The sequence below is a fragment of the Monodelphis domestica genome, chromosome 4 (assembly GCF_027887165.1).
Source record: "Monodelphis domestica isolate mMonDom1 chromosome 4, mMonDom1.pri, whole genome shotgun sequence".
NCBI lineage: Eukaryota > Metazoa > Chordata > Mammalia > Didelphimorphia > Didelphidae > Monodelphis > Monodelphis domestica.
Window position 1 is genome coordinate 448,050,060 of NC_077230.1, and position 16,919 is coordinate 448,066,978.

General features: G+C 40.5%; 1 protein-coding gene across 1 annotated transcript in view; it reads right to left on the reverse strand.

The window, feature by feature from the left end:
* Positions 1–11,147: 11,147 nt before the first annotated feature.
* Positions 11,148–16,919, reverse strand: part of LOC130454041 (zinc finger protein 721-like) — a 35,191-nt gene continuing 29,419 nt past the window's right edge. Inside the window, exon 3 of the mRNA XM_056796863.1 lies at positions 11,148–12,671. Coding sequence (XP_056652841.1) covers positions 11,210–12,671 — 1,462 coding nt within the window. The 3' untranslated portion in view covers positions 11,148–11,209. The remainder of the gene's footprint in view (positions 12,672–16,919) is intronic.

The following is a 16,919-nucleotide window of genomic DNA, read 5'->3' on the forward strand; positions in this document are numbered from 1 at the left end:
GTTGCTGATTTATTAGAATGACTACTAAGACAGAAGGTAAAGGCTTTTGAGGGTGGGAGGACTTGAATTGAGGATGTCAGTGGAAGATCTGATTGTAGAAACTTCCAAAATATCCCAAGAGCAGAATCTATAAGAACTAAACTTTCTCTGAGTATTCTGCAAACATCTCCAAGCTCTTTACTCCCAAATCACAAACAACTGAAAGGAGTTACTTAAAAATAATCCAATCAAATATTGGCAGGACTGTGGGGAGAAAAATGTTTCTGCTATTGATAGAATTTGTACAATCTGACAATAGAGAATAGTTGTAAGAGCTTTCTTCTCTGAAGAGGTAATTCTGACTAAAATATGTCCCTGGGGGAAAAGAAAACTATATACAAAGTTGTTTCCAGAAGTCTTATATATAGTATTTTTTTAAAAGCCTACATCTGGAAATAGTGTAAGGACCCCAGATTGGGAAATGGTTATGCAAACCAGTACTTCAATTCAATGGAAACTGTCATGCCATAGAGCAAAAGCCATGAGGAACATGCAGGCATATTAAAGAATCAACACAGTGTAATGCAAAGTGAGGAGAGGGCTTACAAGATTGTAGGTATTAAAAAGAATGTTGAGTGAATTACTGAAAGTTCCTCCCAATTGTTTATTCATCTTATGGTGAAATAAATAGATTGCATAGAGACCCAGTTCTTTCAATTCTTTAGTCCCCATCAATGAAGGAACAACCCCATTTATCAGTATCAGGCAGCTAGAGCCCTAGCACTAGGAGGCCTCCACAGACTCTGCTTTTAGCCCAGCCCCATAGCTGTCATCCAGTGTAGCAGAACTAATCAAAGGGGCCAGTGACCTCCACCGATTGGTACCTATGGGGCAAGAAAGCCAATTTAGCAGAAGTGGCAAAGCACCCTGAAGAGAAGGCAGGAGATCACATGTCAGGGGAGTCATGCCTCCACCACTTGGATCACCATCCTCACTCCTGTGAGAATGCAGATTGCCCAGGATTCCCAGCCCTAGATTTCTGGAAATAGCACTGCCACGCAGACCACCACTTCTAGCTTAGCCCTTGTTCCCTGTTAACCAAGATAGCAATCCTTGGGGAGATGCCATCTGGCAAACTGCTTTTGCAACTATAACAACCACGACTGAGGATTCAGAAAAGCAGGTTCTCACCACCAGAGTCCTTGATATGGTCAAATGATTCAACATTAGAAATGAATGTGGTTTCATCCATGGAAATCACATTAGAGAATGTGCCGTACCATCTTGTTTTACTGTTGTACTCTGAGGAACATGGGACTTTTAGCTCAAACTTTTGATAAGGTGTCTCCCTGATTAGAATGTGAATTTCTGAGATCAGAGACATTCCACTTTTTTATTTGTGTTGCCAGCACATAGCATCTAAGTGCTTAATAAATGCTCTTTCATTCATTCTCCTCATCTAGACACAGGAACTTTGGTCATGAACAATGAGGTCTCTTAAAAAGTTTATCCTTAAAGCCATAGAGTCCAAGGAGAATGCCTCTTGCTGTTTAATTTGCTCTAGGATTAGTGATTGTCCCAGCTTTTACCCCCTCGAGCTTTCAAGATGTATTTGAAAGAGCGAAGCCACTTTTCCCTGGATAGGAGGGCAATCACACATTTCTCATTACTTGGCAGTAATAAGTGTGAATATAGAAATGTGCAGCCTTTCTTAGAGGTGACTTTTCATAGATAGATTCAGGTGAGGAAATAGAATTTTGTATGGAAGCTCCTTGATGGTGGAGACTTGTTTTTCTCTTTGGATCTAATTGAGTGCCTTGCATAGGATGCCTAATAAATGTCGTTTAGATTTGGAAGTTGGATCTCTCTCTCTCTCTCTCTCTCTCTCTCTCTCTCTCTCTCTCTCTCTCTCTGTCTGTCTGTCTGTCTATATATATCTGTCTGTCTATCTATCTATGTCTGTCTGTCCATCTATCTATATATCTGTCTGTCTATCTGTCTATCTTAAATAAAGAGAACATTAAACATAAATTAAAGTAATTGGAGAAATAGTGAAGGTCATGTAGAAAATACCAACACGCTTCCTTGTGGCATAGAGACGTAGGGACACCACTATATTTTCATATATTATTATGATGGTCAGCACATCAACAATTATTAGTAAGTGTGCCCAGAACTGGTGAAGGACTAGGCTTCTAAAGACAAAAACAGTCACCTCACGGAAAGAGCTCACATTCCAATGATGCTCATCCAAGACATAGAGGGCAAGTGGAGGCACTTGTTTTGATTGGAACTAGGAAAGAACTCTGGCATAAGGTAAGATTTTAACTGATAAAAGAAATTCTAATCAAGGTAAAGGATAATGTTGCTCAAGAGAAACAGCAAATTTGGAAGAAGAGATGGGCTATGGAGAAAAGCATCTTTATGTGCAATGTTTCTACATTAAAGATAATTGAACTCATGGGACTGATCAAACTACCATGGACAGAGAACAAGTATAGAGAGCCTTTTATGAAGAAGCAAAGATGGTCATATGAACAGCATGACAAACAGATCTTTTCTTTCTCTACAACCCCTTTAATCTCTCAAAAGTATTTTATATAAGACATAAAGCAGTGACAGCTGGCTTTATAATTGGGATATCCAAAAGGTTAGGGACAACCAGGAACTGATGCTTACTGATTCCAGCTGCATTACATGCTCCTGGCAGCAAGTTTGTACTAACAGACCCAAGGGCCCTCTAGACATTTGTGTCATGACCACCCTTATACCTTCCCTTTCTTTCCAAAGCCTTGGAGACCCTGGCTCTTGGATATGGAAGTTTGCTGGGCATCCAGCTTGACCACAGCCCTTCCGGAGCGAAAGCCTGCCAGGGAAAACTGACTCTGAACCACTAGTGCCATATTTTATTACTATATATAAAGTAGAGAGGAAGATTGGGGTTAGTGGGCAATGCTCGAACGTTACTCTCAAGAGAATTGGCCCAAAGAGGGAATAATATGCATACTTAGCTGGATTTAGAAATCTTGATCTTGCTCTACATGAAAGTAGGAAGGGAAGAAAATAGAAGGAGGTTCTAAAGGAAGTGTGAACTAGGGGACGAGGTGTTCATTAGCAAAATATTTTTTGAGTAGGGATAGGGTGAAAGGAGAGAGAAGGATAAATAGGGAAAATTGGATGAAGGGAAATACATAGGAATCATAACTAAAAAATATTACAGCAAAATTCTCTGATGAAAGCCTCATTTCTGAAATACATAGAGAAATAAGCCAAATTGGTAAGACTGTAAGACATTCTCCAATTGAAAAATGGCCAAAGGATATGAATAAGCACTTTTCAGAAGAAGAAATCACAACTATCTAAAGTCACGTGGAATAAAAAATGCTCTAAATCGACATTGATTATAGAAATGCAAAAAGAAATGCTTATAATGGGGAAAAGAAAAGAAGAGTTCCTAGTAAGGACAATAGGAAATTCAAGCTCCCCATTGTTATCATACTTCTCAATATGTTAGCTAAAGGAATTAGAAAATAATATTAGGAGAATAACTATTGCTAGATATAATTTGGAAGTATTTCTAGTTGCTGCTGCTGTGTTTGCTCTTTTCCCAATTACATGCCCAATGCATTATAAAACTGTGCAGTCTTTGATCCCTTGATACCATTACTAGGTCTGTTCCAGTGATATAAAAAAAGGGGAGATTAAAGGTGCCGCGGTCGTGGTCCAGCCCCACTTGCAACTCCAGGGTTCGCGACAGGTGGCGAAGAAACAGTCATAATAAATAAAATAAAATATATAATAAACAGAAGACAGCTTAATCATTATGGCCATGGGACTCCTTTGCATCTCAGCTGCTCCGACATTTCCAGGCTTGGGATTATTTTATATCCATATTCTCGGCATGCAGACACACAAAATCGAAGAGAGATAATTGGAAAAGTGATACATCAACTTTTAACAAATCACTTGATTAACATTCTATATTCTTGTATTGTGATTACAGACAGAATAAAGGTTGCGCACAAGATAAATGATTTCTGTCACAGGTGGCTTAATTTTCTCATTGCCTTGTGAGAAGTTTTGAGCTTACAATCAATCAAGGAAAATTATGTATTGCTTTTAATAAAATGGAATAATTAATCAGCAGTTCATAGAAGACAATTCAACAATCATATCATGGAGGCTGAGGGGTCTGGGAACACAATTCAAATTTAGACTGGTGGCTTCTAGGGAGTTACTGATTTGTGGGATCGAGTCACTGAGGCATTCTGAAGCTTGATATACTTGTACTTATCGCTTGGGCCTCTATGACTGATTTGTGTGCTGCCTTCATGAGAAGAGGCTTCTGTATGTGGGAGAGGTTTTGGCTTGGCCTGTAGCTGCGGTTTCGCTGGGAATTATGTACCTAAGTAAAAGGTAACCCATGATAGTCTCTTTGGGATTGGGTTTGAGGGTCTGTTCTTTGGTGATGTTTAGGAGAATTAGGGTACATGTGCTTTGCTCTTGCATTATTTCTTTTGAGACTGGGGGAATAATAATCATGTCAATTCATAGGTAAGGGGCATTGATGGAAGAAGTCATGCAAGGGGGATAGAGTGGGCAGTCACATCTCTCCAAGGACCACTCTGTGGCCTCCCCAGCTACCATGAGTGATTCTGTCAAGGCTTCATGGCCTGATGGTCCCCAGCAAAAAGGACCTACTTGTACAAAAATATTTACAACTCTTTATGATAGCAAAGAAGTGAAAATTGATGGGATATCCATCAATTGGGGAATGGCTGAACGGACAGTGGGGTATGATGTTAATAGAATACTATTGTGCTATAAGAAATGATGAGCAGCATGACTTCAGAAAGAATTATACCAAAATGAACTGATGTAGAGTGAAATAAATTGAACCAGCAGAATATTGTACACAGTAACAAGAATAACTCATGGTGATTAACTGTGAGAGATTTAGCTATTCCCAGCCATGTAATAATGCAGGACAATTCTGAAGGACTTATGATAAAGAATGCTATCCACCTCCAGAGAAAGAACTGTGGGAGTTGGAATACAGATCAAAGCATTCTATTTTTCACTTTCTTTGTGTTTTTATTTTGAGGATGTGGTTTTATATGACTATTCTCTTACAATAGTGACCAATCTGGGAAGTATGATTTGCATGACAATACATGTATGTATAACCCAGATCAAATTGCTCACCCTCTGGGGAGGGGAGAGGGAAGGGAAGAAGGGAGACAACTTGGACCTTATAATTTTGAGGAAACATTGAATATTGTTGTTACATATAATTGGGGACATAAAATATTTTTAAAATTTAAATATGTAAAATATATTCAATAATACAATTAAAAGCATGTCAAAATTGGAAAAAAGTTGGTCGCCTAGTCCTAAAGATCTGAGTTCAAGTTCTACTTCTGACAAATTTGAATGAATTTGGGTAAATCACTTAATAACTCAGTCCCTCCAAAGCTCTAAGACTAAAAATTGCAAAGAAGGTGCCTCAACGGTAAAGAAAATTCCTTACCAGGAGCTCAGTACACATTAAATCACAGGTGCAGTAAAAGATAAAAATACTGCATACACATGATAAAGATGATGATGGTACTCAAATGGATCAGTCTAGAGAGTTTTATCCAATCAAAATAGCATTTAAGCTTCATTAAACTAGATAAAAATGTAAGAAGATAGTATGTAAACATGTAAGGAAGTGAGAACAGTAAGGCAAAATTGGAAATATTGACAAAGTATAGAAAAAGATCTGAAATCTGACTAGATAATGATGACATAGAACTATGACACTTGCCATATTGGGTGTTATTCTGGTGTTGGATAGACCCAAACTCACAAAACATGGGAGAAGGTTTTGATTAAAAATAAAATGTTGGAAAACTGGAAAGCAGTTTGGTGAGAAAAGGAAGCAGATGATCATGTCATAGCAGAGCCATAATGTCCAAATGGATTCATAACGAGTTTTAGAAAATCCTCATCAAAAATATAAAAGATGACATTAAATCTTTTACACATATGATGGGGAAAAGTCTTAATGAGACATAACATGAAACTGTGAAAAAAGATTAATTTGTTTCTATAAGAAGGAAAAGCAGTGCATGAAGAAATCCAAAACAACCATATGATCAACATCTATAATGATACTATCTCTAAACAATTGGAAGTTTTCAAAGAAGGAAACAAATTGCTACTAGCCATCAGAAAGAAGTGAGACGACAGGCAGCCAGGAGCTATGAGCAGGAGAGCCTGGGATCATCGGAGAGGGAGTCTTGCAGAAGGTGTGGTTGGCTGGTTGGGGAAGGTGGCAGGGAAAAGGCAGGGCTTGAACCAAGCCTTGAAGGCCATGTCAGGCTGAGCAGTGAAGACCAGGTAGTCCCTGCAGAGGGTGAACACCAGAGACAGCCTGCCTGGGTCAGAGGTGCCCAGGGGCCCAACTGGGATGGGTCAGGACATGCCCAGGGTCATACAGCTTAGAAATGTCTGAGGCCAGATTTGAAACTGACTCTCAATCCACTAAATCACCTGGCTGTTCCCTCTTTGTTCTTTCTTATAAAAAGTCACCAGAAAGGAGAAAGAGAGATCTCTTACAGATATGTAGAGATAGTTAGCTCCTCAGTATATCCAATGATTTCCATTGGCTTCTCTAAAGACTTCTGAGAATTTTCCCCAGGATGATATGGAAAACCTGACTGTTGGTTGAACTTAAATAGCTTGATCCCAGTTGGGGAGCCATGTTTTCCATACTCTAATTTTTGCAATTCATCTATTTTGTGGTTTGGGTTCGGTTGAGTAAATAGATTTCCTCAATATTCACTATTGGTGACAGCCTTTTTGTAGCCAGGATTTAGTGGGAAAGGCTCAGATGGTTGAGTGTGAGGAGCACTCTCTTCCTGTTTCTAGATAGAAGTGCCTCTATTCACAAATTTCCCAACTGTGTGCTCTACCTGGATCCCTGTGATCATATTCATCGGACAAAAGGACTCAGTGGAAACAGTTTGGATTGTAAGGCTAGTATTTAGGGTCATCAGCCCGAAGAGACAGGCCCAACCACCTCTGAAGATCAGAACTTTTCTTCCTCTTGCTGTCTACTGCTAAGACTTTGAATTTAAGAAAACTAGCACAGAATTGCATACAGGAATAAAAGAAACCCTCCATCCCTCTGTGAAACCTGGCCTCAGCTCAAAAGCTCATCTAGGGAAATCCCTCTTCTTCCCTGATAACTTCCCCAATCCAACATTGTTATTAAAATTTATCTTTGCAGTCAGATAAGAGGACTGTCATTTCAGGGGACATAGAGGGAGCTGAATCTCAGGACACTTATTCACCAATCAATAGTCCTTGACCCCTGCTGGGCAACTAAGACTGGAGGGAGCCTTGTCCCTCAGGAGTGTCCCATGCCTTCCTGCTCTGGGGTATCTCCCACATCAATCCAAATAGAGAAGATGTCCCCTCAGGCTATCATTTTCAAAAATAGCCTCAGCAGGGGGTATCTCCTATTCCCTCATCAGCAGCCATATTTCCTCTCTCCCCTCAACTCCTCCATTCCCTGTTCCAAAACCTTCAGTATCTCCTGTTCTTCATATCCCACCCATTTCCTCTATAAATATTACATTACTCAGGCCCCAAACCTTAATAGTATAGGAGGGAAAAGGGCCCTTCAGCTTCTGCCGGACTGTCAGAGAGGGATGAATCTCTGGGCCTTCTCTGCAGTCCTTTCTCCCTTTGCCAAGAGGCCCACATTCTGCTGTGTGTGACTGCCTGGAGTAGGCGGGCACTTTCTGGGAAATCCTAACAAAATGGGAATGTCTACACCCCTTCTTTGATATGTGACATCAAGTGACAAATCGGAAACCACTGACAGACGCCCTAGGCTGTCCTAAGTCAAGCTTAAGCTACCATTGGTACATGTGAGATGCAGGAAGTGATATTAAAAAAAGTCTATATATTCACGGCACTTCCTCTTGCCAGCTCTCTTTTGGTGGAGAGGTGGCTTGGGTCAGTGTGCTGGGCATCTTGGCATGGCTGCAGCTATTGTCCCGGTTTGGTGATGAGTGTCCTTGATACAGTAACTGGGAGAAGCTTAATATTGTGGGTCAGGTGAGGCCTGTTTCCTGAGCTCTCTTGGAGTTTAGGCTGATTCCTTTTTTTCCTCCTAGGAGGTCCCTCATCTTGGGAGGAGGCCTCATGATTGCAAGATCTCTGAAGAGCTTGGCTCAGGCTTGGCTGGAGAAATCTCATACCCTTTTCCCTCTCTGTTCTTAATTCCTTCCCTCTATATTAATTAAACCAACATAAAAAATTCCCTAACTGACTTGAATATTTTTATTGGGATTTGAATGAATCTCTGGTGACCATAAGGATGATATATTAGTCAAAACCCCTAAATTGACCCCTTTACATCCCCTGATTCTAACAATGAAGGCACTTGGGTCTTCCTTTCTTGGGAAGATTGAATTGTAATTCACAATCTACTTTTAGATGTTAATCTACAAAAAGGTGGTGATTCAGTATTTTAAGTGGATCTACCCATTTTAACTACAAAAGGTGTTAAGTAACTACAAAAGGTGAACTAATTTAAAAAAGGTGTTAAAATAACCAAAAATAGGTAATATAACTAAAGACAGTGTGAACTAAAGAGTGGGCCGTCCTGGAGGGGAGCATCTGCTGTGATTGGACGTGACAGGAGAAAAAGATCTTTAAAAAGATCAGAGGCCAGAAGAAGATATTTTGATTCAAGATTCGAGTTGGATGGAGGATACTCTGACTCCTCTATCCAACACAGAGTTGGACTAGAGGAACTGGACCTCTGGAGGAACTCCTGCAGCAGACCTCAGACTGCTTTTCCTTTGGTGAGTGAAAGTCTGACACAGAGATCTAAATCTCTTAAGAAAGGCCCATCATCTTGAGACCCACCCCCCACCCCCCACCCCCTGGGGCTTAGAAATTCTAACTGATATCAGAATAAGCCCAATCCTGATGTCTCTCTGTCTCTGTCTCTATATAATCTTCCCCTAATTGTAAATAAATAAATCATAAATTCCATTTACTTTAGTAATTCATCTTGGGATTTAGAATTTAATTCCCTGGCAAAGGCCTAATTAATATATTTCAGTCACAAGCACAAATAAATTTAACACCTCCCATGGATGGGAGAACAACCTTTGGCCTCTAGAGGGGCTAGACTACCCTCAAATGAAACTCTTGGACAGGAAATGGATTGATATGCACAGCCAGCCATATAGCACAGAAACAGTTGTACTCCCCAGGACTGAATCTAGCCCAAAGATCCTGAAGCACAGAGAATCCTAGAGTTGGAGCTGGAAGTTATCTTCTCCCGACCCTGTGCAACATCCCCAAAGAGGGATCAGTTACTTCTTTGTTACTAACCTGTGAAGAAACAACTTCCCTCTACCCTATCCCACCAAGCCACTTCCACCGTCTGTGGGCAGCTCTCATGTTATATGGTTTTCATCAATGGAGGAAATCCGCCCTTCCCATCTTCTCTTGCCAGGTCCTATGAATCTTTCACTTTCATGGATTATAGGGACAACAAAGAATGTGGGGAGAGTAGGGCCCCTACTGGGAAAAGTTCTCTGCCTCCTCCCCAAATTAGCTGTAAGGTGTATGAGGGCTGCCCTTGTAAGATGAGGAAGCCTACACGATTTGTCTAAATGCATCTTCTGGGACAAAATGGAAAAATCACTCTGGAATATTGCCAAGTTCTCCCACTCCAAAAGACACTGTGAAGCCTGCTTGGAAACCTGGAATTAAAATCATTTGGAAAACTTTTTACAAAACTGTCACCTCCTCACTACTGGTATTCATCCATGGACAGAAGGAACCATTCAAGTGCAACTTGTAAAGCAAATGGAGAGAATTGCAATATAGTAGGGTGGAAAACCCATCAAAACTGAGAGACTTCTTTCCCTTCTCTTGGATTCCAGTGCTCACAACATCATTTTTTCCTCCAACTCAATCGCCTTCTCATCTACGAGTCTGAAGCATCCATGGTGATACCCCCCTCTAATGGGCTGGCCGCCCATTTCTTTAGCCTCTCCACATCCAAGTTAACATTGTCTTGGTGACTTAGCCATCCATAAAGTTGATTATATGCTTGATCTTAACATCCCTCAAAACTATCTACCTCCATTATCTGGAAATCTATCATTTCCTTAAACACCCAATTCTTCCCATTTACTACTAGTCTGCATCTGCCCCTAGTAGTACAGATCCAAACTCATCTCTTCTTCCTCAGCCCTTTACAGACAATCCACCTAATGTGCAGATATTGTATGGATATACCAACAGAGGACATATTGTGTTCAGCAATGTTCCCTTATTCCTGCTACTGAACTTGTCCATTTACTGTCCCCATTATATGTTTTTGCTATAAATGAATAAATGAATGATGGAATTGACAAAAAGAATGAAAAGAAAATTATTGAAAATAAACTGAAATTCCTAAAATTTTAGAAATAGTTTGAAATTCTTATTAAAATAAGACATGTGGAATGTCTCAATTAACAAAAACACTTGTGAGTTTTAAAAACCATTGAAGATAAACAATCCCTAGTTTTAAAATAAGCAATTATTCTAAAAATCACATTTTATTATACGTCAGAAATTAGAATATTAATATCAAGATGAAGTGACATTCAAACTAGAAAGCATTACCTTGTTTGTAATATGTAAAGATAAATAACAATCCTATATAAAAGTGGGAATAAATGAGAGGAGTAAATATATTAATAAAAATAATAAATATAAATGGTTTGTATTATCTGAGTGTCAAAAATGAGGTAAAGAATGAAATAAAAAATTGAATTCATTATTGGGTTACATAACAGAAACGCATTTCATGATTATCATACAGCCAAATGAAACTTTTTTTTCACATGAAAGTTTTTTTTCAGCACAAGTTTTCTAATGTAGAAAATTTTGTATTTTGTACCAAAACATTCTCACAAGAAGCGTACGGAAAAGGTTTATATCTAACATGATCAGATGATCAATGAGTACTAGATGCTTACAGAGCTCTTTGGCATATTCATCACATTACTAAAGTTTCTCACCAATATGGGCTCTCTGATGATCAAGAAAATATGACTGAAAACTGAGGACTTTCTCACAGCCTTCACATTTATAAGGTTCCTCACCAATGTGAATTCTCTGATGTACCAGGAAGTTTGTTCTCTTATTGAAATCTTTACCACATTCATGATTTTTTAATAAGCTTTCCAGTATGAATTCTCTGATGGACAATTAAATTTGAACTCCGATTAAAGGCCTTCCCACAATCATTACATTTAAATGGCTTCTCACCAGTATGAATTCTTTGGTGTTGAAGGAGGTTGGAACTCTGATTAAAGGCCTTCCCACAATCATGACATTGAAATGGCTTCTCACCAGTATGAATTCTCTGGTGTTTAAGGAGGGTAGAACTCCCATTAAAGGCCTTCTCACAATCATTACATTTAAAAGGCTTCTCACCAGTATGAATACTCTGGTGCTGAAGGAGGTGGGAATTCTGATTAAAGGCCTTCCCACAATCATCGCATTTAAATGGCTTCTCACCAGTATGAATTCTCTGGTGTTGAAGGAGGTTGGATCTCTGATTAAAGGCCTTCTCACAATCATCACATTTAAAAGGCTTCTCACCAGTATGAATTCTCTGGTGTTGAAGGAGGTGGGAACTCTGATTAAAGGCCTTCTCACAATCATCACATTTAAAAGGCTTCTCACCAGTATGAATTCTCTGGTGTTGAAGGAGGTGGGAACTCCGATTAAAGGCCTTCTCACAATCATCACATTTAAATGGCTTCTCACCAGTATGGATTCTCTGGTGTTGAAGGAGGTGGGAACTCCGATTAAAGGCCTTCTTACAATCATCACATTTAAATGGCTTCTCACCAGTATGAATTCTCTGGTGTTGAAGGAGGTGGGAACTCTGATTAAAGGCCTTCTCACAATCATTACATTTAAAAGGCTTCTCACCAGTATGAATTCTCTGGTGTTGAAGGAGGTGGGAACTCCGATTAAAGGCCTTCTCACAATCATTACATTTAAAAGGCTTCTCGCCAGTATGAATTCTCTGGTGCGGAAGGAGGTGGGATTTCTGATTAAAGGCCTTCCCACAATCATGACATTGAAATGGCTTCTCACCAGTATGTATTCTTTGGTGAACAGAGAGGTTGGAATTCTGATTAAAGGCCTTCCCACAATCATGACATTGAAATGGCTTCTCACCAGTATGAATTCTTTGGTGTTGAAGGAGGTGGGAACTCTGTTTAAAGGCTTTCCCACAATCATTACATTTAAATAGCCTCTCAATATTATGAATTCTTTGGTGAATAGAGCTGTTGGAATTCTGATTAAAGGCCTTCCCAGTACCATGACATTGAAATGGCTTCTCACCAGTATGAATTCTCTGGTGTTGAAGGAGGTGGGAACTCTGATTAAAGGCCTTCCCACAATCATCACATTTAAATGGCTTCTCACCAGTATGAATTCTCTGGTGTTGAAGGAGGTGGGAACTCCGATTAAAGGCCTTACCACAATCATTACATTGAAACGGCCTCTCACTAGTATGAATTCTTTGGTGAACAGAGAGGTTGGAATTCTGATTAAAGGCCTTCCCACAATCATGACATTGAAATGGCTTCTCACCAGTATGAATTCTCTGGTGTTGAAGGAGGTGGGAATTCTGATTAAAGGCCTTCCCACAATCATCACATTTAAATGGCTTCTCATCAGTATGAATTCTCTGGTGTTGAAGGAGGTGGGAACTCCGAATAAAGGCCTTCCCACAATCATGACATTTAAAAGGTTTCTCACCAGTATGAATTCTCTGGTGTATAATAAGTTTTGACCTATGACTGAAGACTTTCCCACAATCATTGCATTTAAAAGGCTTCTCACCAGTATGAATCCTCTGATGCAAAATAAGTTTTGAGTCATTAATAAACATTTTCCCACAGTCATTGCATTGATAAGGATTTTTTCTAGTATGTGCCCTCCAATGTATTTTAAGTTTGGACCTATGACGGAAACCTTTCCCACAGTCATTGCATTCACAAGGGTTTTCTCCAACATGAATTCTCTGATGTAAAATCAGTTTTGAGCTTTTATTAAAAGCTTTCCTACATTGAGGGCACTTGTAGAATTTCTCTCCAGTATACATGTTGGTACTTTTCTGAAATGAGTAAAGATGAAATGCCCCAAATGTGACTCCTGGTTTCTCTGATTTCTCCACAGAATTTGTTTTCATCAATTTCTACTTCTCCAAAAGCAGAATGCAAGACCAATCTTTTTGCTTCCTTCTTCCTCAGGAATGCCTTATATTGGAGTTTCCTTCTTGCTCTTAGACCTGGACTCCCAGTCTGAAAGAGATGAAATGAAATACACAAATTTCCTTTGTGGCCTCTTCTAGGGGAACGGGACCCTTGTAGCTGAGAAAAACCAGGCACATACCCCACAGTGGCAATAGCCCTAAAAGGAATGCCCTTGAGTTCTCTCAAACATAACCTGAATTCATGGGGAAAAGGCAGAGAAGGTCAACAGAACTAGGAGGGAAAAGTGGCCATGATCCATGGGCAACACAGAGCTAGGAAGGAATTGAAGGAGGTGCGTAATGAGGAGTGATCAGAGATTCGGGAATCCAAGCCATGAGAACTACCAAAAGAGTTCAAGGATGAAGGACGATGAGGGGAAATATCAGAAGGACAACTGAATGATTGTAATGAATAAACACTGTGTAAAAGGAAGTTGGAATGAGGTAGAGAGTCCTATCAATGCTGAACAGAGGAAGACTCATGAATTCTTTGTTTTTTAAACCCTTACCTTCTGTCTCAGAATCAGTACTGTGTATCGGTTCCAAAGGAAAAGAGCAGGAAAGACTAGACAGTGGTGATTAGGTGACTTGCTCAGGGTCACATAGTTGGACCCATGAATTCCAGAGCAAATGGGAGTCACTGACATTTCTTGAGTAGGAGAATGGCATGGTCTGATTGGGATAGGAGAGTCAAGTCAGACTCCACCATCAGTCATAGGAAGCAGCACTGTGGCCTAAAGAGAACCCTAGATTAGGAGTCAGGAAATCTGGCTTCAAATATTAGACTACCTACTTAGTAGACACTGGGTCAACTGGTGTCATGGGCGAAGTCCAAGACTCCAGGGTATTCCGGAGTGATGAACGATCAGTCAAAAAAATAACAAACAGAAGAGAGCTTAATCATAACAGCCATGGGATTGCTTTGCATCTGACTGCTGCTCTGCTTTCTCCATGTCTAATCTTTATTTTTATACCCATTCTGTTGGCATGCAGATACACAAAATCAAAGAGAGATAATTGGAAAAGTGATACATTAACTTTTTTTTTTTAACCCTTACCTTTCTTCTTGGATTCAATACTGTGTATTGGCTCCAAGGCAGAAGAGTGGTATGGGCTAGGCAATGGGGGTCAAGTGACTTGCCCAGGGTCACACAGCTGGGAAGGGTCTGAGCCCATATTTGAAGCTAAGTCCTCCCATTTCTAGACTCTCAATCCACTGAGCTACCCAGCTGCCCCAATACATTATCTTTTAACAAATGACTTGATTAACATTCCATATTCTTGTATTGGGATTACAGACAGAATAAAGGTTGCACACAAGATCAATGATTTTGTCACAGGTGGCTTAATTTTCTCACCCTGTGAGAAGTTTTGAGCTAACAATCAAGGAAAATTACGTCTTGCTTTTAATAAAATGGAATAATTAATCAGCCGTTCTTAGAAGACAACTCAACAATCATATCATGGAGGCTGTGGGGTCTGGGAACACAATTCAGATTTAGACTGGTGGCTTCTAGGGAGTTCCTGAGTCACACGGAAGCTTGATGTACTTATCTTTGGGCCTCTTTGACTGATTTGGGTGCCGACTTCATGAGCAAGTTTTGGGCTTGGCCTGTAGATGAGGTTTTCTGGGAATTATGTTCCTAAGTAAAAGGTAACCCATGACAGTCTCTTTGGGATTGGGTTTGAGGGTCTGACCTTTTGGTGGTGTTTTGGAGAATTAGGGCACGTGTGCTTTGCTCTTTTATTATTTCTTTTGAGACTAGGGGGAATAATAAACATGTGAATTCATAGGTGAGGGGCATTGATGAAAGAGGTCATGTAAAAGGGGGTTGGGTGGGTAATCACGTCTCGCCAAGGACCACTCTGTGGTCTCCCAGCTCCCACGAGTGACTCTGTCTCATGGACTGATGGCCCCCAGCACACATCTGCCAATTGCAGATAAGGTCCCTCCTAATCTAGTGGCAGTGAAGTGATGGTGAAGGGAAGAGTTCACAAGGGCCTAAAGTCAGAAAGATTTGAGTTCAAATCTGGGCTTCAGACTCTTCCTAGCTGGGTGACCCTGGCCAAGTCACTTTACCTCTGCTGACTCAGTTTCCTCAATGGTAAAGTGGCAACCTACCTCTTAGGATTGTTGTGAGGATCTTAAGAGATGGTAGTATTATAAAGTGCTCAGTACAGCCCAGCATAGAATAGACTTGCTGTCGATATTTTATTTATCCATTAATTTATCTATTATCTCTAAATCTGCTTCTGAAGTTTCTTAATTTTCTATGTCAAGTTGTAACCGATTTGATAACACTCTAAACATGAAAAATAGATCAATGGACATGTCTTGAGAGCTTGTTATGAGCTGTGTATTATGCTAAGTGCTGGACATCCAAGAAAGAGGCAAAAAATGGCTCCTCCCTGAGGAAGCTCACAGGAGACAACATTCAAACAAAAACATACCAAGGAAGCTATACACAGGATTAACAGGACACCCAAGGGAATATCTCCTGGTTCCCCAGGCCCTTCTTAGTATTGAGGTCCCTTCCCATGCCCTACATTCTTATCTGTTTGCCTTAGGGTAAATGGGAAACTCCTAAAGGAAAGGTTCTATTTGCCTTTGGCCTTTGCTTCCCCATCACCTCCAACTGGGAGTAGCACCTACCAGAGGTTTCATAGATAAGGGTTTCATTGGGGAACTAAGGCCCCTGAGGAATCCAGGGCCTCCTTTCCTCTGCAATCAGGGGTGACCCTCAGCTACCTTGTTCTAGGTCATTGGTCCTCATTAAGGCAGGAGGAGACCCCTCTGAGAGCTTGGGGTGAGGAACTGAAGCAAGGAGGACTTGAGGAGGAGGAGGAGAAAATGGGGCAGACTCACCCACAGCAGGAACAGACCCCAGAAGGCCCTGAAGCTCAATAGAGTAACCTCAGGTTCAGTTCAGTGGGACCAGAACAAGAGCTCCCACCTAAAAAGACTCATCCAGGCTGAGGGCTGCCTGAGGAAGTCTCCATCAGAAAGTGCAGGCCTGGTACCTCTCACTTCCTTATCTGGCCTCTTTCCTCCCAAGGTTCTGAAGCTCTGGGAGTTCTGCCTTTATTCCAGGCCTCAGCTCTGCCCTGCCCCATCTTGATCACCTCCAGGTGGTGGAATTTCCCCTTAATTCAGGGCTTATTTACTTCCCTGGGGAGATGGCATAGACCTTGAGAAGGTTTTGATTTCTTTATCTAAGTAGCAGATTTGGGGCCCAGCCTGGTACATTTTTAAAAATCACATTCTATTTTTTCCCTTAATTAAATGTAAAAATGATTTTTAACCACCTTTAAAATTTTTTTGAGTCAAATTGTTTTCTTCTCTCTATGGGGGTCATGTGTGGGAGACTGGTGATGAGTGATTGGATCTGAGGGCTGTTGTAGCCATGCAGAGTGAGAGTGAGCCAGCTAGGAAAACTAGCAGCTAGAGAGAAAGAGTGAGATAAGGAGAAGGACCAGAAGGGTGAAGCCAGCATGCCTTTTGAGAACGACCAGGGGAAGAATCATGGCACCATGACTGGGGCTATGACTTCCTTTATTGTGACTAAAAGAAAGACTTTTATAGAGAGAAAAATCC